The sequence below is a fragment of the Bubalus bubalis genome, chromosome 23 (genome assembly GCF_019923935.1).
Source record: "Bubalus bubalis isolate 160015118507 breed Murrah chromosome 23, NDDB_SH_1, whole genome shotgun sequence".
In the NCBI taxonomy this organism is placed as follows: Eukaryota; Metazoa; Chordata; class Mammalia; order Artiodactyla; family Bovidae; genus Bubalus; species Bubalus bubalis.
Window position 1 is genome coordinate 7,175,279 of NC_059179.1, and position 22,095 is coordinate 7,197,373.

At 41.1% G+C, this 22,095-nt stretch overlaps 1 protein-coding gene across 1 annotated transcript; it reads right to left on the reverse strand.

Annotated features, from left to right (window-relative positions):
• Positions 1-6,422: 6,422 nt before the first annotated feature.
• DKK1 (dickkopf WNT signaling pathway inhibitor 1) lies at positions 6,423-9,450 on the reverse strand. Its single transcript, XM_006072352.4, has 4 exons — positions 8,861-9,450; positions 8,471-8,627; positions 7,176-7,319; positions 6,423-7,058 (listed from the first exon to the last, which is right to left on the reverse strand). Exons 1-4 carry the CDS (start codon positions 9,101-9,103, stop codon positions 6,805-6,807), a joined length of 798 nt encoding a protein of 265 aa, XP_006072414.1. The 5' UTR covers positions 9,104-9,450; the 3' UTR covers positions 6,423-6,804.
• Positions 9,451-22,095: the final 12,645 nt, after the last annotated feature.

The following is a 22,095-nucleotide window of genomic DNA, read 5'->3' on the forward strand; positions in this document are numbered from 1 at the left end:
CCTCTGCCTCCAGTACCCTGTGTTTTGGTGAGCTTCTTCTCGCTCTTCAGAACTATATGTAAAATGGATGACCAGTGCAAATTCAACGCGTGAAGCAGTGCACTCAAAGCCGACGCTCTGGGACAACCCAGAAGGATGGGGTGGGGAGCGAGGTGGGAGGGTGTTTCAGGCTGGGGGACACACGTGCACCCGTAGCTGATTCATGTTGATGTATGGCAAAAACCACCACAATATTGTAAAGAAATTATCCTTCAATTAAAATAAATAAATTAAAAAAAAACTATATGTGGTAGATATGACACATGATGCCTGTTCCTACACAGTCCTTGTAGAACTACTGAAGTTCCTTCCCATTAAAAGTGGACTGGACATAGTCAGCAGTGTTTATATTGTAGGATTCTGGGTAACCAGGCTAGCCAAGTGCACCAGAGGTGAACCACTGAACAAAGCTGAGCTAAACCAAACACTTGCTGAGGAATTTGGGAGAGTCTCTGAGAGGCTGGGAGAGGGAAATGGCAACCCACTCCAGTGTTCTTGCCTGCACGATCCCAGGGACGGGGAAGCCTGGTGGGCTGCCGTCTATGGGGTCACACAGAATTGGACACGACTGAAGTGACTTAGCAGCAGCAGCGGCAGCTGAGAGGCTGAGCAGATCTAAAACTGAAGGGTGACTTGCATTGGGGACAGAATAGATGCCACTGTGACAAACCTTAGACATGTACAGTTAAAGTAGAGCAGAAATCATAGCCAGTCTGCAGAATAGTTTTCATAACTGATTTTTCAAAAGAGGTAGCATTCCAATCCATCTATACTTTCTACTAGTTTAAACCATTTCTCACCCTTGAAATAAAAGGATGTTGAAAAGAAGGTAGATCAAATGTCACTGCTTTCTTGAAGCTTTTACTGAATACCTGTAGACCAGTTAAATTACTTTTAATCCATCGGATATTGTACATATGATACAATATCTTGTCAATTTGTTTTTTCTAGTGAAGACCTAAAATTGAGTGCTCACTATAAGCTATACATGCTAAGTATTATTATAATGCATGTATTATTCTCATATCAACACTCGATAAAGTTGGCATTCACTCCATTATTATTAATGAGGTTTTATCCTTTGTCCAACATCATTGTTGGAAACAGAAGGAGCCATGATTGCATATCAAATCTGCCTAATTTCAAGCAGCACATCTCAAACCACTATATTAAACCGACCCCCAGCACTAATAGTTGTTTATAATCTCTCTTGCTAAATGGTGAGCTCCTTGAAGTTACTGTACTATGTACATTGTTTCAAATGTCAGGATAGTACCTATTGAGCATCAAATGCTCAATATAGGTTAACATTAAATTAAAACTCTCTAGCATTACCCAGACTGTAATCTCTGGTTACTGATCTGTTTCTTTCTAAGCCATTAATATTAGGACAAACATATAAAGTCCCACATATATATGGGCATTTGTACAAACATCAGATGCCCAAGAGCTTCCCTGATATCTCAGTGGTAACAAATCTGCCTGCCAATGCAGGAGACATGGGTTCAGTTACTGGATGGGAATGATACCCTGGAGAAAGAAATAGCAACCCACTCTAGTATTCTTGGCTAGAGAATCCCATGGACATAGAAGCCTGGTGGACTACAGTCCATTTGGGTCACAAATAAGTCAGACATGACTAAGAGACTAAACAACAAACAGCAGGTGCCCAAATTATGGAGATTCTTAATTTTCTGTTTTCTCAGTGTGGAGATAAATAATGTATTTGTTTTATATTTTTATACTGTTGTTGTTCAGTGACCCCATGGCCTGCAGCATGCCAGGCTTCCCTGTCCTTCACTGTCTCCTGGAGTTTGCTCAAACTCATGTCCATTGAGTCGATGATGTCATCCAACCATCTCATCCTTTGTCACCCCCTTATCGTCCTGCCCTCAATATTTCCCAGCACCACGGTCCTTACCAATGAGTCAGCTCTTTGCATCAGGTGGCCCCAAAGTTTTGGAACTTCAACATCAGTCTTTCCAATGAATATTCAGGATTGATTTCCTTTAGGATGGACCAATTTGATCTCCTTGCAGTCCAAGGGACTCTCGAGAGTCTTCTCCAACACCACAGTTTGAAAGCATCAATTCTTTGGTGCTCAGCCTTATTTTTGGTCCATACATGACCACTGGAAAAACAATAGCTTTGACTATATGGACCCTTGTTGACAAAGTAATGTCTCCACTTTTTAATACACTGTCTAGGTTTGTCATAGCTTTTCTTCCAAGGAACAGGCATCTTTTAATTTTATGGCTGCAGTCACCATCTGCAGTGATTTGGGAGTCCAAGAAAATAAAGTCTGTCACTGTTTACATTATTTCCCCATCTATTTGCCATGAAGTGATGGGACCAGATTCCATGATCCTCATTTTTTGAATGTTGAATTTTAAGCCAGCTTTTTCACTCTCCTCATTCACTTTCATCAACAGGCTCTTTAGTTCCTCTTCCTTTTCTGCCTTAGGATGGTGTCATCTGCATATCTGAGGTTACTGATATTTCTCCCAGGAATCTTGATTCCAGCTTGTGCTTCCTCCAGCCCAGCATTTTGTATGATGTATTCTGTGTATAAGTTAAATAAGCAGGGTGACAATATACAGCCTTCACATACTCCTTTCCCAATTTGGAACCAGTCCGTTTCTCACTGTTGCTTCTTGACCTGCATACGGTTTTCTCAGGAGGCAGGTCAGGTGGTCTGGTATTCCCATCTCTTGAAGAATTTTCCACAGTTTATTGTGATCCACACAGTCAAAGACTTTGGCATAGTCAATGAAACAGAAGTAGATGTTTTTCTAAAATTGCCTTACTTTCTCTATGATCCAGTGGATGTTGCCAATTTGATCTCTGGTTTCGCTGCCTTTTCTGAATCCAGCTTGTGCATCTGGAAGTTCTTGGTGCACATGCTTTTCAAGCCTAGCTTGAAGGATTTTGAGCGTTACCTTGCTACCATGTGAGATGAGAACAATTGTGCAGTTGTTTGAACATTCTATGGCGTTGCCCTTCTTTGGGATTGGAATGAAAACTGAACTTTTCCAGTCCTATGGCCACTGCTGAGTTTTCCCAATTTACTAGCATGTTGAGTGCAGCACTTTCACAGCATCATCTTTTAGGATTTGAAATAGCTCAGCTGAATTCCATCACCTCCACTAGCTTTGTTCATAGTAATGCTTCCTGCGGCCCACTTGACTTCACACTCCATAATGTCTGGCTTTAGGTGAATGATTACACCATCGTGGTTATCTGGGTCATTAAGACCTTTTTTGTATAGTTCTTCTGTGTATTCTTGCCACCTGTTCTTAATTTCTTCTGCTTCTGTTAGGTCCATACCATTTCTGTCCTTTATTGTGTTCATCTTGGCTTGAAATATTCCCTTGGTGTTTCTAATTTTCTTGAAGAGATCTCTAGTCTTTCTCATTCTATATTTTCTTGTATGCCTTTGCATTGTTCACTGAAGAAGACTTTCTTATCTCTCCTTGCTATTCTTTGGAACTCGGCATTCATATAGGTATTATCTTTTCCTTTCTCCTTTGCCTTTCACTTTTCTTTTCTCAGCTATTTGTAAGTCCTCCTCAAACAACCATTTTGCCTTGTTGCATTTCTTTTTCTTGGGGCATGGTTTTGGTCACCACCTCCTGTACAGTGTTACAAACCTCCATCTATAGTTCTTCAGGCACTCTGTCTACCAGATCTGGTCTCTTGAATTTAATTTTCACTTCCACTGTAAGGGATTTGATATAGTCATACCTTAATGACCTAGTGGTTTTCCCTACTTTTTTCAAAGTAGCTACTTTTTTTTGGTACTGTATACTGTACTCAGTCATATTTTAGAAAGTATGAAAATTGTAATATAAAACTCAGTGGAACACATTTAATAAACCTAATGGTAGCAATGTCCATTTTTCTTTAGGACTATATAAAAGCTAGTAACATGATCAAGTTAGGTACAACAATGAGGTTTGAAGTGAAGGAAATTTTAATGATTTTAGTTGATATTTCCATAAGTGGCAATGAGTACTAGTATGACTATGTAATTAGAAATCCTGAAACTGACACAGTTTCTAATTCTATAATTTTGTTTCTAATGCCATGATTGAATTAGTACAATTTGATTTACCATGGGAAGAGTCCATAAAGCATTTTGATCGGCTTCCAAATATGAATAGCGATATTTAGCCTGCATGTCTGTATTTTTCTTTTGAACAATATATTCCCATGTTCATTCCTATCAATAGATTTCAAGTAAAGCAAAGTTTGTACTATTGAATTCTCCTAGCAAAATAAGAAAAGGGGATAGGGAAATGACTTGTTTGCACTTTTATTTAATAATTATTTCAAAATCAAAGCAATAGAACAAGGCTACCTTTAACTGAATGTCACAGATTACCATTTACTGTGAAATTGATAAGATACACCTCTTCTCTCTTCCTCCTTTTATGCAGTTTAGCAAGAGTTTAATCATCACTAGACCCTTGATAAGCAGACATCTTTTCATCTTGCCCACATCACACCTTATGAGTAGCTACAGCAAGCATGCTTTTTAAATTTGAATTTTCCTTCAAAAACGAGTCATTGTCTTATCCTACAACTATATCAGCACAGGAAAACACACAGAAAAAAATCTATACCGATGGCACAATATTTGTCATAACAAAAACACTGGAGACAATTTCAATATCTCTCAATAATGACTCTAAGGTATAGCTTTTCCAATAGGCTACACTCTTAAGGCAACTGTTGAAAGGAATAAGACAACTCTCTGTATTACACAGAAAAATCTGCAAGGCACATTAAATAAAAGTGCAAGGTACAGGATAGTGTACAGTACGCTAAACTCATTTGATAAAATACCTTGGGAATGCATTCCCAAGTTCATGTATCTTCCATTCAAATAAGTTGTTTAGAAATTCAAGTTTCAGCAGCCGTTATCTCAAATGCTTGAGATTCTTTAAATGATCCTTTTGATTTTGTATTGTATCTGACTCCCAACTTCTAGCCTCCATTACTAATAAACGTGTCTATAGTTTTGATAAATTCTTTTTTCACCTTTTTCACTGTGCAGAATCTCTTTGTGATATCCCTTCCTAAGTAGTCAGTTGGGCAGGAGGAAGAGGCATGCCTCCTCGGTGGGCTTCTCATTCTCCCATCCCCATTATGGGATGGAAAGCAAGGAGGGCTAGAACCAGGGCTGATGAGCTGATACATGCAGAGGTGAAGTCTGGCCGCAGCTGGTTCCTGTTTAAATGAAGGGATCCTATCACCAAGGCCTTTTAATGATTGCTCCTCTCCCTTCTGGAAACAGAGGCCCTTCTTTCTTCTTTTCGAAGAAAGGGCTTTATGTTTCCTTTCCTCTCTTGTGTTTTATTGGAGATGGCAGGCCTTAGAATTGGCCTTCTTGGCACATCAGCCAACTAGCACAGGTAGAAAAAGAAAGTTTCTCCAGGGTAAGGAAACCGGAGCTTCCAAACAAAAGGAATGTAATAGCAGACATCCCGCCAGTTCCCTTCTCGGGCAAGAACCAACCAACCCTTGTGTCCTGTTGGCAAAACCCCTTGAAATTGAACCACTTCCGGGAATACAAAAACAGCAAACATTCTAGGACATCTGTGTTATTTAATGAAACTTTTTAGACAAATTGATCAGTGACTTTCCTCTGGAATGCCTTGGACCCAGCTTTTTGTGGTTTTGAGGTAGACTTTTTGAATATTACAGAATAGGTGTGAATTGGGACAGTCGCTCTCTTCTTCAGAGAGAGCATCACATTTGTCAGTATCAAAGTTGGCAAATGCAAATACAAAGCCAGTTTAGGCTTCATTTCTGTGGGTTTTCTTTTAAACAGTATATCCTATCCTTTTCCAGTGAACAGATGTCTGGTTGAACAAAAATTGAAATAGTCAATTCACCTAGCAAGAGAAGCAAAGCACAAAATGAGAGAGGATTTGTGATTTTGAGGTAATAATTATTTACAAAGCAAAGTAGTTGGAACAAGTCTTCCTGGCATGAAGTAGTATTTAAGATAGTTCAGATGCACTAATTTGGTACAAAATCTGCATATATTTGTCAACCGTATTTATACACCCACACAAACACACTCCCACACACCCTGGCACATACAGCCCTCTAAGATCACACTGCCAAAATTTATCTATACTTTTAATATTTCATGGTATTAAGTTAAATTTTATTTCAAGGACTGTCACAACTTAGAGATAAATAGGATCTAAGTACTGAGATTATACATTTTGGAAAATAATAGTTTTATGATAAATCTTACATACCTATCATCATTCCTAAAGCTCCTTACACTCTAGATTCTAGAATTAAAAGGGGGAAGGGTTTTACATCTAGGAAGTATAAGCTGAAAGTATTTATTTCAATTCAATATAGAATAAGCTGAAAGTATTTATTTCAATTCAATATAGAGTATTTATGAGAGTCAAGATAACAATCAATGTGTACAAAAATTTACATGACAAGAGGAACAATAGACAACTTAGCACCTTTAGAAAAATAATTAAAAGATTTGTTGCATTTACAGGTAAGTGCCACACTGAAAATTTACAACACAGTAATTTACTGCAATCAATGACAGGAGAGTTCCACAAAGAAACAAAGCTCTTACACTCCAGATATTCGGAAGGTATTATTGGAATGCTTAACTGTAACCACAGAATTTGTACATCCTTAAGGATTGAGCTCACAAAAGTCACAAACGGTTTTCATAACATATATTATGTAAATGGAGTCCACTGTGTTCGGACAGCTGGCTTAGTGTCTCTGACAGGTGTGAAGCCTGGAAGAATTACTGGCTTGATGGTGATCTTTCTGCATCTGGCAAGACAGACCTTCTCCACAGTAACAACGCTGGAATATCTCCAGCCCATGGGAGCCTTTTCTCCTGTGCTTGGTGCACACTTGACCTTCCTTGAGAACAGGTTTACAGATCTTGGACCAGAAATGTCTAGCACAACACAATCCTGCAGCACAGTCTGATGAGCGAAGACAGGCAGAACCTTCTTGTCCTGGGGAGACAATAGGAAAAGTACTTGGTCACTGCTAAGCCTGCGTTATTTCATTAAGGTAATCCAAAAGACACTATAAATATGCTAAGAAAAAAGTCTATAGATCCTTTCACCTACCTTTGGTATGATACATTCTTGAAGATAGTGTAGTTCTTCTGGAGTACCCATCCAAGGTACTGTGTTCATTACCAAAGCTTTCAATAATGGTTTCCTCGATTTCCCCTCGATGGAAATGATTTTGATCAGAAGGCATGCATATCCCTAAGGAAGCAGGAGATAGTGATTAACTCCAGAGCTGTAATATGTTCCGGCTAATAGCTGTGACAGTGGAAGTCTGCTATGCCTCTGCCAACTTGAGCTACCTCATTGTAGTGACATTAAACATGAGCCAAACTTCCCAGTGTTAAAGCAAAACTCCCTAATGGACAGAAGCATCAGTGTGTGCACTGTGTACTCATACATAACAGCCCCCATCTAGACACTTGAAATAACTTTCTCAGCAACCATGGTAGTGGCAATGAAATTTCTGCCCATTTTAAGATCACCCTTGGGGTAAGAAAAATAAAATCAGTCACTTAAAAAATTGTATTTAAAAATAACTTTTCTGTCCTCTGTGCTATAAGGATTCTCCCAGACTGAGTTAAGCAAATGCAATGCCTGCTGCCTGGAAGATTACAATCTTTTCCACCAATTACTTTACTGTATAATTTCTATATTACAGAGAGATTTAGTTAGTTCATCCCAGAGTATTATTGGGTCCTAAGGAGGATCGCCACCCTTAAGTTTATTTCTGGAGCCTTCTTGGGCTGAGTCTACCTCTCTGAGACATTAAAATTTCGTGGATCTGTGGTTGGGGGGAGGAGTACTTATTTTAAGATAGCAGGAGGTAGAGGCAGATAAAGATGGAGAAGCCAGGATGTGAGGGCATCAAGATCTCCTTTAAGAATGATCTGCACAGATAAATCGCTCGAAATGACAACAGCTTGAACGCAGATCTTGAAAGAGGCTATCTGGCAGAGCTGTGAGAAGTACGGTAAGAAAAATTAAACAGGCAACTAAATGGCCGTTCTGATTTCCTTGGGGTCTCTGTAAGTTCCACCTCCCTGCCCATCTTCATTCTCAAGTTGAATCAAGTCTCTCTAGACAAATTTTTATGGACGTGTCCACTCTGAGGTAAGACGCCCTCTTAAGTAATCGAGAGGCACAAAGGGATATAAGGAGCTCCAAGACCTCCGTACTTATCTTTGCTCCCAGGTTAAAGACTAGCCTGAAATCCTTTCTGGGGAACCTCGCACGTTGAACTTCCATTGGCAAGGTAGTGTCAAAGTGTTCTCAGCTGAGAGCATTGTCTCTCAGCTGTAGGAACGCAAGCAGAGGATGGTTTGAGTCCGCCAGAGAGCTGCCCGACTCACCGTTTTTGCAGTGATTCCCAGGGCAGCACATAGCGTGACGCATGCAGCGTTTTCGGAGCTTCCGACAGGCTAGGCAGATTTGCGCACCGGCTCCGCGGGTGGGACTCGCGCAGTACTCGTCTGCGCTGCACTCCTCGTCCTCAGCGCACGGATATGGCTGCGGGAAGGGGGCCGGGAAAGGGTGAGGCACTTGGGCACCCAGTACCACACTCCTGGACTCCTCACAGTCCCTTTCAGCCCACCTCTCCAAAAACTGTTGCCGCTCACTGCTCCCAAAGGCAGTTGCCAAACGCACTTTGAACTACTCTTACACAGCCCGTTCTGCGCCCTCGTCCCCAAATGAGACCCGTTTAGGATCGCAGTATTCCCGATCCCCAAGACCCTTCTCACCTGGTGGTTGTCAATGGTCTGGTACTTGCTGCCTCCCTCAAACAGAATTCCGGGAGCCGCGCTGACTGCGGAGCCTGGGTGCCCGGCAGCGCCGCCCAGCGGTCGGGGCAGGTTCTTGATGGCGTTGGAATTGAGAACGAAGTTCAAGGTGGCGCTCACTCCCAGCAGAGGGTGACCGCAAAGAGCCGCAGCCACCAGGGCGACCAAGACCCGGGCAGCACCCGCTGTGCCCAGAGCCGTCATCTCAGAAGGACTCAAGGGAGAAAAAGAGAAAGGAGGAATGTCACTTTGCACGCCTAGTCCCCACGGAGCTGTGTTGGCGCAGTTGCAGAGACAGGGCTCGGAGCGCCTCCACCAGTCCCAGAGTCCTGACCCTGACTGCAGGGCTCTGCGCCGCCACCGCCACCGAGGCTGCCTTTATACTGCGGGCTCCGAGCATTCCGGCCCCTCCGGGGAAGACAACAAAGCAGGATTGGGATTTCAAAGCGTTGGGAGGGGCTGGAAGGGGGTGTGTTTGTGTACATGAAGGGGAGCCTTTGACACTCTTCACCCCACCCGTCCCTTGCGAAGTCCTGCCCCTGTCCAGCTCACCTTGGGGTGACGGTAATCAGCGAGCATTAGAGGAGACAACTTTAATAAATGCGGGAAGTGGGAGGAACCTAGGGAACTCGGGTGCCCTTGCCTTGGAGTAGGAGTATTGGGATCTGAAACACTTTAAGACAGGCATTGTGATATTCTCTGTAAAGCCACTTTTCTCCTCTCTTCTTTACGCTAGTACTATTTTTTTTTTTATCGTGCACGTAATATTTAATATTAAATACAACCCAATTAGTAATTCAAAGTCCCTATGAAAACGTTTCAGCGAGAGGGCCAGGTGGCTGTTGCGAGTTGCTGATTAACCCTTTAGGGTCACGATTTGCAGATTTGGGGTGAGATCCTTGGCTTTAAGTTTGTTTAATTCCAGTCCCCCCTCCTTCTTCCCCTTCCCCCGCCCCCACGAGAAAAATGTGCAAAGAGAAGGGCATTTGCACATCAAACGAGGGTAAGAAGGAAGAAGAACGAATGCTCTTTTGATGGGAAGTTTAGAGAGGGAGGCGAGAGACTGGTGTTTGGAAATTAGATCAGGGGCGGAGGGAAGAGGGAAATGACCATCCGATAATCAAGCTATTTAATGTCCTTTGAATCTGAGCAGTCGCGGCTGTAGATGAACTTGATTAGGCAGACACGCAAGATCAAAGTGGCCGGAGCGAAAGCGGACAGGGTCCAACGACTGGGTCAGTGGTCCTTCCCTGATTCTCCCTTCTCAATGGTGGGTTAACTCAAGGAGATAAGAAACCCTTAAGGCTTAGCGCCTGACTTCCTCATTAGTATTTCATATTGCAAAGCTTGAGAACGCCTGTGTTTGATCCCAAGTCAGCCCTTTCCTGGGACCCGCTCTAGGGAGATAAGAGACTAGCTTCAGGAAAGGGGAAGCTGAAAGTGAATTTATCATCATTTAAAGCAGCGTTTAAAAATAATAAAGCAAAGCTAGTGTGTAAGAATGTCGTCCTGCTGATGCATTGCAAGTAATTGATTCAACAAAAATATATTGGAAGCCTAGTGTCCTGGCAGAGGTCTGTACTTCACTTTGTTGCCCTCTGGAGGAGGGGGTGGGGGTACACTGAATACAAATACTCTGACTAAAGTAATAGTGAAAGTTAATAAACGTACACAGTTCTTTTTAAAGTAGGTTGATGTTATAAGTATCAGAAGATAGACAACTGCTTTGTGAATTTAGAAAAAGATGATTGAATAATCACTGTCGAGTAAAAAAGATTAGGATATATTTATTTTGTGCTCCCTAACCTCCAGGGTATTTATAATCACTTTGCATGATTACCTACAATATTCATTACTGAGACCACTACCAAGGGTAACCCTTGGTGGTCTTGAAGTAGTATAATAACCCAAAAGTTGAGAGGGAAAGGGGTGATTTTAAAAAGAAGTTTGCAATGGTCTATGTTCTAATTCCTTGGGTTTCAGAGGTCATATTAAGATTATCTTCTGAACAATTATTTAATAATGGCTCTACTTCCACTGGTGCCATTCCCTCCTATCCCAAACTCTATTTATCCTGTGAAATCTCCTCTGGCTTACTGATAATTCTTCCTCAAGATTCCAACATGGATTAACTCTCACCTATTTCTTCAGATTTTGTTAAGAACATTTACAATGACCCAGACTTGGCTACTACCCTAAAAAATTTTGGAACAAATTGAAATTTGGAAACAAAGGGGAGGTTGTTTATATTGGCTTTTGAAAAATGAGCTTAAGAAATGAACAAGTCAGTACACCTTTTGAGAATCAGCAATGAACCAGGTCTCCCCTGGGCAGATACGCTATCACCCTCAGCCAAGATGCAGTTTACATGTTTATAGATGGAGAGGTATTCTAGCATAAAAAGGTAAAGGCATAGGGGATTTTAGGTGCTATATTATCACTTGCAGAATATTGACAATAATGCCAGTAATCAGTGTGTTGAGCCATTCCATGTGGTAGAAAATCTAGAGTCTATCTTAAATTCTTGCAGTGCAAAAATATGGAGAAAGAATCCCATGCCCTTGGGATGGGTTTAAAATGTTTCTTCCTAGACCCATTCTCCTATTTAAATGTTTAAATACAAAATGTGCTTTGCCACACTGAAAGCCAATTTCTTTTCCTCTTTTTTGGAAGAGATGGTACATGTGAATCCATTTAATGAACTTAGTCCATTAAGAGCTTGAATTCACAAATGAAGCCATTGTCTAGAGACCAAAAAAAAAAAAAAAAAAAAAAAGAAAGAAAAACGTGGAACAGTTTCATACGTAAAAGGAAAACTTTAACAAAAAGCCATGTTGCATAAATTCAGTCTTGATCCTTGACCATGTACATCTGATATGGTCTGATACTCATTAAACTTGGACAGAGCCTGATACATTGAGTTTGGGGAGGTAAGTCAAGAGTACGGTTTCATGATCAAATCCTTCCCTACTTCCCATATTCTTCCTGTAATCATGATTTGAAAGCTAATAATAGGGATTTGGTCAATATCTGAGTTTCTGCTATGAGTTAAGCACTATATGTGATACTGTATGAAAAGAGATGAGTATCATGTTAGTGCTGACATTAGTCAGCTCAGTTGTGTCTGACTCTTTGTGACCCTGTGGGTGATAGCCTGCCAGGCTCCTCTGTCCATAGAATTCTCCAGGCAAGCATACTGGAGTGGGTTGCCATTCCCTTCTCCAGGGAATCTTCCCAACCCTGGGTCTCCTGCATTGCAGGCAGATTCTTCACTGTCTGAGCCATGACTGAGTGACTAACACTCATGTTATCTATATACAAATAATTTAGTGGGGGGAGGAAGCTCTTAAATTATACAGGAATGAACATTTGTAGGAGGTCCTTAGAGAGACCTGGGTCTGTAGCAGGCCAACCTTTTGTACCAAGTGGAAAAATTTAGTTTGTCAATGGAATCTCCATTTGAAAATTCTTTTCATTATTGAGTTTGCTCAGTGGCCACAAAAGAGCAGGATGAGTAAGGAGGATTACCAAGAACATACAGTTTTTATTCAGTGAGTTCCCATTACAGAATGCTCCCCTACTTCCTTTGGGAGCATGCCCACAAAATATTAAAGGCAGTCTTTTTGTCCTCAGAAAGCTTTGTATGTGAGAGTAGTTGGAGAAACAAGTATACATACATGGAATGGGGGAAGAATTCCTCCAAAATAGACTATTCTTTTTTAACTATTAGTTCATGGGGAAGATTATATTTAGAGACATATTAAATCTAGGAAATGTGACCAACGCGTCTCGGGGAACAGAATGTTCTGATGACTGAGTCTCTTTAAGCAGATAGATGACAGAGGTGATAGGAATCAGGGCAGGTGTATTTAGTTTATTTACTGAATTGTTGTTCAGTCACTAAGTTGTGTCTGACTCTGGGACCCTATGGACTGCAGCATGCCAGGCTCCCCTGTCCTTCACTATCTCTTGCAGTTTGCTCAAATTCGTGTCCACTGAGTCCAGGGATAGCTATCTAACCATCTCATCTCTGCCACCCACTTCTCCTGCCTTCAATCTTTCCCAGCATCAGGGTCTTTTCCAGTGGTTTGGCTCTTTGCATCAGGTGGCCAAAGTATTGGAGCTTCAACTTCAGCATCAGTCCTTCCAATGAATATTCAGGTCTGATTTCCTTTAGGATTAACTAGTTTGATTTCCTTGCCGTCCACGGGACTCTCAAGAGTTTTGTCCAGCACCACAATTCAAAAGCATTAATTCTTTGGTACTCAGCCTTCCTTATGGTACAACTCTCACATCCATACATGACTACTGGAAAAACCATAACTTTGACTAAATGGACCTTTGTTGGTAAAGTAATGTCTCTGCTTTTTAATATACTGTCTAGGTTGGTCACAGCTTTTCTTCCAAGAAGCAAGCATCTTTTAATTTCATGGCTGCAGTCACTGTCTGCAGTGATTTTGGAGCCCAAGAAAATAAAATGTCACTGCTTGCACTTTCCCCCATCTATTTGCCATGAAGTGATAGGACTGAATGCCATGATCTTGAGTTTTTTGAGTGTTGAGTTTTAAGCCAGCCTTTTCACTCTGTTCTTTCACCCCCATCAAGAGGTTCTTTAGTTTTTCTTCACTTTCTGCCACTAGAGTGGTATCATCTGAGGTTGTTGATACTTCTCCCAACCTAGTTTATTTCATTATGAAGGCAAAGCCTACCTCTTATTTGATCTGATTTAAATAGAACCATAATCAATGCAATAAGTTTAATATTGTCCATTAGATTTTAAAATGGGTGAAATATTTACCAATGTGGGATTGAACCACATAACTCACAAAGGGCATACTGTGTGCCTTCCTCACATGCTAAGTGCTGAGTGTCTGCCATGGGATATTCATCAACCTTTTTATCCATAAGGGAGACAGACAAATAAACACAATACGATTTGCAAGCTAGTTGACTGCTACATTTTTAATTCATTAGGTAACTCTCTTCTTCTGCCCTCTCTCCCTTTCTTCCTCCTTCTTAGCTTCTTTCTCTTTGTTAAAGGGAGCAGATCTGTTGTCATATAATTTTGCTTCACTGGGAAAACACTGAATAAATGTCATTTATGATGAGTGTTGCCAACATTTTTGGAGGCACTGCTCTTGAATTTTTAGTAGCGATTCCTCATTCTTGAGGATAGTGTATGTGTGTGTGTGAGTGTAATGACTTTCTCACTGGCCTTCAAAAGATTTTGGTCTCAATGTTCTTCTTGATGTTAAATGAGCTTTTAGACCAGGCCCATGTTATGACTCCCAAGAGGACAGATTAGGCTTTTCTGCACTCCGCAGTAAAAACAGAAGGTGAGATTTGACAATGATTATGTTTATTTGGTCAGTGGAGATGGCCAGCCCTGATAAATCAGGCTCCATGGTAGCTTTCTGCCCTGGCTGAGAAGATGTGTTTTTCAGAAGCAGGATGTTAAAAGCTAATCTGAAAATAGAGCTCAGAACCCAGAAACTTTTAACTAAAAATCAGAGAAGACCTTTTCTGATATCCTGACACTCAGAAAGGTCCTGTAGGATATATTGGACAAAAAGTCCCTTTGGGTTTTTCCACAACTTATGACAAACCTGAGCAAAGTTTTTGACCAACCCAGTAGATACAGGGAGTACAAAACTGCCTCCTTAATACTCCCTAAAGGAGTTGACATTTCCAGCCATGCAGACAGACCAATGACAGAAGAAGGCGAGATTCAAGATCTCCTTAAAACAGTCTCCAGAGCTAGAGAAAAATCATTTTCTTCTGTGTCATTGAGTTCCTATTATTACCCCCTTTACAATGCAAGCACTCTGCAAAGGTCATGCCCAAGAGAAGTGTTGTACCCTGGTTTCAGGATTCTGGGGCTTGGAACTCTGTGCACCAGGAAACTGTGACAGCCAGCAGCTGCTTGGTAAATGTGGGAACCTGCTCAAGCCACTTAACTCTCAGTGCTGATGTTGGTCTTTCACTTATAAAATGGGGTTAGGGGTGTATGTGCCTAGAGAGGTCTCTTCTGACTACAAAAGCATCTCTCACCCTCCCTTCCCCACCTTTCTCCCTCCCTCCCTCTTTAAGCTCTGCCAGGGCAAGGCCTTTTGTACTTTGATTAAATAAGAACATCCTGCAAGAGACCTATTTTTTTCAAGAAGCCTTAAGATACAGTAATAGTCACTGACATCAATACTGTATTTTGATTTTGAAGAAAATATGTAAAGTTTTTGAAGAAAACAACCAGGCTTTAAGTCTCTGGAAATTACTTGAACCAAGTGATGTTTTTTAAAAGATGGATATAGATAGACATAAATATATATTTGTGATTTATATCATACGTCCTAGAAAATTCAACAAATACAGAGTTCAAAAACAAAATAAATGCCATGTGCAAACCCACCATTCAGTTTCTACGCACATGCCCACAAACACGTATATATGGATGGAAAGCAAGAGAGAGAGAAATATTTTTGCTTCCCAAAATTGATTCTGATGTTTTAGAGCTGATTTTTTTTTTTTTTTCAACAATCACTAAATCTCAGGCTAGTGGATTATAATGGGGTCTAAAGGTGAAAAATAGAAATCAGGACCTTGAAAACACTTTTGTGTCCTGTGACCCTATCTTAGACCCTATCTTAGAATCGCCAGGGAGTGGACCAGAATGTAGACTAGAGACAGAACTATTCATTTTAGCAGGAAAGGGGACACATGTAAAAATTGGGTAAAGATTCTTCCTGACCCCTAAGTCCCAAAACTAAAAAAGAATTTTCAAATGAGTTCAGGGGTATAGAAGGGTGGAAGGGGGCGAGATGGGGGAGCTACCTGTTGGGCAGACCCAGTAACCTCCAAAGTGGGAGCCCTGCGCTCCATGACCAACCTCCAGCCCTGGATAATTTTCCAGCAGGCAGGCCTGGGTGATGTGCATTTAAGGAAGCCGAGAATTCCCATTGTTCACGTGCTCCTGGAGGCTGCTCACGGTGGCTGCACTTTGGTGTCGCAGCCCGTCGCCAGCATATAGTAGTGTAAAATGAAGCTTGTTTAAAGACTCTCTTTGATGAGTGAAGATCAAACGGCCTGGGGACCCCCGGTCTTAATCAGACTTGAGCCAGGATGGCATTTTCACAAATAGTCCGTTTGCTCGGCTTTGAGCAGACTTTGTGCTCAGCACATTCATCCGGCTGCGGGGCGAGTAATCTCGGCTGAAGCCCCTTGCCTGGTCACAAATCCGTTCACACTACAATAGCTGCTGTTAGTTTGCGATGTCAGTTCATGGGCAAATGAATATAGGGCCCTTCTGACTTAATTAAAGGGGGTGAGAGGAAAGGCGATGGAGAGGAAGATAAAAAGCTCCAGGCGCATTAGGCTCCCCTGTGTCTGGCCGCCAAGTAGGAGAAAGCCGCTCTTCTGCTGCCCCCTGGTGGAAGATCCTTAGAAGTTCTTCATAGGGAAGATAAAAAGGATTTATTAATCACGCAATTTATTCTTGAGATTGATTCTCCAGGTCTAGTTATTTGCATATTGTATACCTTCTTCATGCTTAAGCATATTCGAAGTTGAATAATCTATTGTACTTCTTAATGTTCCACAAAATTCCTTGTTCACAGATTGAAATCTTCAACAGATTAAAATTAAAATGACAACTGGGATTCGAGATATAGGTTCTCAATAAATGTTCGTTTTGTTTGATTGAAGAAGAGGGCGGATATATTGCACTCCTGGATAAAAATGTCAAGGTCTACAGATTATTATAAATATCATATTATAGGAACATCCTAGGCCAAATAAATCTTCAGAAAGGTCATACATAAATAACTTCAGCGAGAATAAAATTTTAAAAGAATATTATTTTTCAATCTATTTGAATGAGAAAATATTAACGATTTTGGAGTTCCATGATCAAAAAAGATATAAACTTATATAACTGTTATATACCCTATATAATACTTCCATTTGCTTCTATTTAATACTTCCATTTCTTTAGAGTCAACATGTTATACAAATAGAAAAAGAACAGCAGAAAAATTAATAAAAGAACATGCTGGAATACAGCTCCTACATAATACATGTAGCAGTTAAAATTAGTACCAGTAATGTTGTTGGAGAAGACTCGAGAGTCCCTTGGACTGCAAGGAGATCCAACCAGTCCATCCTAAGGGAAATCAGTCCTGGGTGTTCATTGGAAGGACTGATGTTGAAGCTGAAACTCCAATATTTTGGCCACCTAATGCGAAGAGCTGACTCATTTGAAAAGACCCTGATGTTGGGAAAGATTGAAGGCAGGAGGAGAAGGGGATGACAGAGGAAGAGGTGGTTGGATGGCATCACCAACTCAATGGACATGAGTTTGGGTGGACTCTGGGAGTTGGTGATGGACAGGGAGGCCTGGCATGCTGCTGTTCATGGGGTCGCAGGGAGTCGGACACGACTGAGTGACTGAACTGAACTGAACTGAACTGAATGTATTGTTGTTAATTAACAGTTAATAATTCTAAACTGGAGAAGGAAATGAAAAATCCCAAGGGCAGAGGAGCATGGCAGGATACAATCCGAAGGGTCTCAGATTCAGGCTCGACTGAGCAACTAAACACAACAACCAATTCTAAACTACTCCCCAAGTTTCTTTTTATAACTCATTTTTCTTAAACACAAGTCCTTGTAGGAAAAAGTGTTTTACTACCAGAATTTATTTTACTGCAGACAGGATTCTGAAAGATATGCGCCAAACACTAAACATTCAATTTAAGAAATACTTTAGTAGTATACTGAATTCTTAGCTCTGTTGATACAAAGTATAAAATTGTACACTACTCAGTATTATAATCTAAAATATATACACAACAATGACTTTGTGAAACATACTGACCTCAGTCAAACTTTTCAAAATGTCGATTTGATTAGTCAGTTCAGTCGCTCATTGGTGTCTGACTCTTCATGGCTCCATGGAGTGCATCATGCCAGGCTTCCCTGTCCATCACCAACTCCTGGAGCTTGCTCAAATTCATGTCCATGGAGTCTGTGATGCCACCCAACCATCTCATCCTCTGTCATCCCCTTCTCCTCCTGCTTTCAATCTTTCCCTGCATCAGGGTCTTTACCAGTGAGCTTCCCATGATAGCTCAGTTAGTAAAGAATCCACCTGTAATGCAGGAGACCCTGGTTTGATTCCTGAGTCAAGAAGATCTGCTGGAGAAGGGATCAGCTTCAGGATTCAATACCCACTCCAGTATCCAATACCCACTCCAGTATCCTTGGGCTTCCTTGGGGGTTCAGCTGGTAAAGAATCCGCCTATAATGTGGGAGACCTCTGTTTGATCCCTGGCTTGCGAAGATCTCCTGTAGAAGGGAAAGGCTACCCATTCCAGTATTCTGGCCTGGGAGAATTCCATGACTGTATAGTCAGGGACTCTCTAGAGTCTTCTGCAAAACCACAGTTCAAAACCATCAATTCTTTGGTGCTCAGCTTTCTTTGAAGTCCGACTCTCACATCCATACATGACTACTGGAAAAACCATAGCTTTGACTAGATGGACCTTTGTCAGCAAAGCAATGTCTCTGCTTTTCAATATGCTGTTTAGGTTTGTCACCTAAATGCGTGCCATAGTTTGTTGTGATCCACACAGTCAAAGGCTTTAGTGTAGTCAGTGAAGCAGAAGTTGATGTTTTTCTGGAATTCTCTTGCTTTTTGTATGATCCAGTGGATGTTGGCAGTTTGATCTCTGATTCCTCTGCCTTTTCTAAATCCAGTTTGAACATCTGGAAGTTCTTTGTTCACGTATTGTTGAAGCCTGGTTTGGAGAATTTTGAGCATTATTTTACTAGCGTGTGAGATGAGTGCAGTTGTTTGGGAGTTTTAACTTTCTTTGACACTGCCTTTCTTTGGGATTGGAATGAAAACTGACCTTTTCCAGTGACCGTTGCTGAATTTTCCAAATTTGCTGGCATTTTGAGTGCAGCACTTTCACAGCATCATCTTTTAGGATTTGAAATAGCTCAACTGGAATTCCATCACCTCCACTAGCTTTGTTCATAGTGATGCTTTCTAAGGCCCACTTGACTTCAACCTCCAGGATATCTGGCCCTAGGTAAGTGATCACACAATCATGGTTATCTGGGTCATTAAGATCTTTTTTGTATAGTTCTTCTGTGTATTTTTGCCACCTGTTCTTAATATTTTCTGCTTCTGTTAGATCCTTACCATTTCTGTCCTTTATTGTGCCCATCTTTCCTTGGAATATTCCCTTGGTATCTCTAATTTTCTTGAAGAGATCTCTAGTCTTTCTTGTTCTATTGTTTTCATCTATTTCTTTGCATTGTTCATGTAAAAAGGCTTTCTTGTCTCTCCTTGGTATTCTTTGAAACTCTGACTTCAGATGGGTTTATCTTTCCTTTTGTCTTTCGCCTTTCACTTCTCTTCTCAGCTATTTCTAAGGCCTCCTCAGACACCATTTTTCCTTTTTGCATTTTTTTTTCCTGGGGATGGTTTTTACTACTGCTTCCTGTACATTATTATGAACCCTCCATCCATAGTTCTTCAAGCACTCTACTAGATCTAATCCCTTTAATCTATTTGTCAATTCCACTGTGTAATCATAAGGCATTTGATTAGGTTATACCCGAATGGCTTAATGGTTTTCCCTACTTTCTTCATATAAGTATGAATTTTGTAATAAAGGCATTCATGATCTGAGCCACAGTCAGCTTCCAGTCTTGTTTTTGCTGACCATATAAAGCTTATCCATCTCTGACTCAAAGAATATAATCAATCTAATTTCAGTATTAATCATCTGGTGATGTCCATGTGCAGAGTCGTCTCTTGTGTCGTTGGAAGAGAGTGTTTTATGACCAGTGTGTTCTCTTGGCCAAGCTCTGTTAATCTTTGCCCTGCTTCATTTTCTACTCCAAGGCCAACCTTGCCTGTTACTTCAGGTATCTCTTCCTACATTTGCATTCCTGTCCTCTATGATGAAAAGAACACATTTTTTGGTGTTAATTCTAGAAGGTCCTGTAGGTCTTCTTAAAACCATTCAACTTCAGCTTCTTCAGCATTAATGGTTGGGGCATAGACTTGGATTGATGTGATATTGAATGTTTTGCCTCGGAAATGAACCAAGATCATTCTGTCATTTTTGAGACTGCACCCAAGTACTGCATTTCAAACTCCTATTGACTATGAGGGCTACTCCATTTCTTATAAGCAATTTTTGCCCACAGTAGTAGATATAATGGTCATCTTAATTAAATCAGATAAATATATTTATATCCCACTACCTTGGCCCTCCCTACCACCCCCCTAGGTTGCCAAGGAGCACTGAGTTGAGCATCCTGTGTGATACAGTAACTTCTCACTAGCTACCTATTTTACACGTGGTAATATTTGTTCAGTGTTACCCTCTCAATCCACCTTCCCCTCTCCTCCCCCTGCTGTGTCCACAAGTCTGTTCTCTATGCCTGTGTCTCTATTCCTGCCCTTAAATAGGTTCATCAGTTCCATTTTTCTAGATTCCATATATATGCATTAATACATAATATGTTTTTCTCTTTCTTACTTCACTCTGTAAAACAGGTTGTGGTTTCTCCCACCTCACTAGAACTGACTCACATGCATTCTTTATATGGCTGAGTAATATTCCATTATATATATATATATATATATATATATATACCACAACTTTTTTATCCACTTATCTGTCAGTGAACATCTAGGTTGCTTCCATGTCCTGCTACTGCTGCTAAGTCACTTCAGTCGTGTCCGACTCTGTGCGACCCCATAGACGGCAGCCCACCAGGCTCCTCTGTCCCTGGGATTCTCCAGGCAAGAATACTGGAGTGGGTTGCCATTTCCTTCTCCAATGCATGAAAGTGAAAAGGGAAAGTGAAGTTGCTCAGTCGTGTCTGACTCTTAGCGACCCCATGGACTGCAGCCCACCAGGCTCCTCCATCCATGGGATTTTCCAGGCAAGAGTATTGGAGTGGGGTGCCATTGCCTTCTCCACTTCCATGTCCTAGCTATTTTAAATTGTGTTGCAGTGATCATTGGGGTACATGTGTGGTTTTTTTTTTTCCTTAATTATGGTTTTCTCAGGGTATATGCTCATTCATGGGCTTGCTGGGACACATGATAGTTTTTTTTTTTAATTTTATTTTATTTTTAAACTTTACATAATTGTATTAGTTTTGCCAAATATCAAAATGAATCCGCCACAGGTATACATGTGTTCCCCATCCTGAACCCTCCTCCCTCCTCCCTCCCCACACCATCCCTCTGGGTCATCCCAGTGCACCAGCCCCAAGCATCCAGTATCGTGCATCGAACCTGGACTGGCAACTCGTTTCATACATGATATTTTACATGTTTCAATGCCATTCTCCCAAATCTTCCCACCCTCTCCCTCTCCCACAGAGTCCATAAGACTGTTCTATACATCAGTGTCTCTTTTGCTGTCTCGTACACAGGGTTATTGTTACCATCTTTCTAAATTCCATATATATGCGATATATACTGTATTGGTGTTTTTCTTTCTGGCTTACTTCACTCTGTATAATAGGCTCCAGTTTCATCCACCTCATTAGAACTGATTCAAATGTATTCTTTTTAATGGCTGAGTAATACTCCATTGTGTATATGTACCATGGCTTTCTTATCCATTCATCTGCTGATGGACATCTAGGTTGCTTCCATGTCCTGGCTATTATAAACAGTGCTGCGATGAACATTGGGGTACACGTGTCTCTTTCCCTTCTGGTTTCCTCAGTGTGTATGCCCAGCAGTGGGATTGCTGGATCATAAGGCAGTTCTATTTCCAGTTTTTTAAGGAATCTCCACACTGTTCTCCATAGTGGCTGTACTAGTTTGCATTCCCACCAACAGTGTAAGAGGGTTCCCTTTTCTCCACACCCTCTCCAGCATTTATTACTTGTAGACTTTTGGATCGCAGCCATTCTGACTGGTGTGAAATGGTACCTCATAGTGGTTTTGATTTGCATTTCTCTGATAATGAGTGATGTTGAGCATCTTTTCATGTGTTTGTTAGCCATCTGTATGTCTTCTTTGGAGAAATGTCTAAACATGATAGTTTTATTTCTAGTTTTTTAAGGAATCTCCATACTGTTCTCCATGGGCTTCCCTGGTAGCTCAGCTGGTAAAGAATCCTCCTGCAATGCAGGAGACCTGCGTTCGATGCATGGATTGG

Coding starts and splice junctions, on each gene's coding strand:
- DKK1 (XM_006072352.4), bottom strand. CDS start 9,103: ATGACGGCTCTGGGCACAGCGGGTGCTGCCCGGGTCTTGGTCGCCCTG. Junction 8,628..8,860: donor AGACCATTGACAACCACCAG/GTGAGAAGGGTC, acceptor CCCTTCCCGCAG/CCATATCCGTGCGCTGAGGA. Junction 7,320..8,470: donor TGGGAATCACTGCAAAAACG/GTGAGTCGGGCA, acceptor CTGCTTCCTTAG/GGATATGCATGCCTTCTGAT.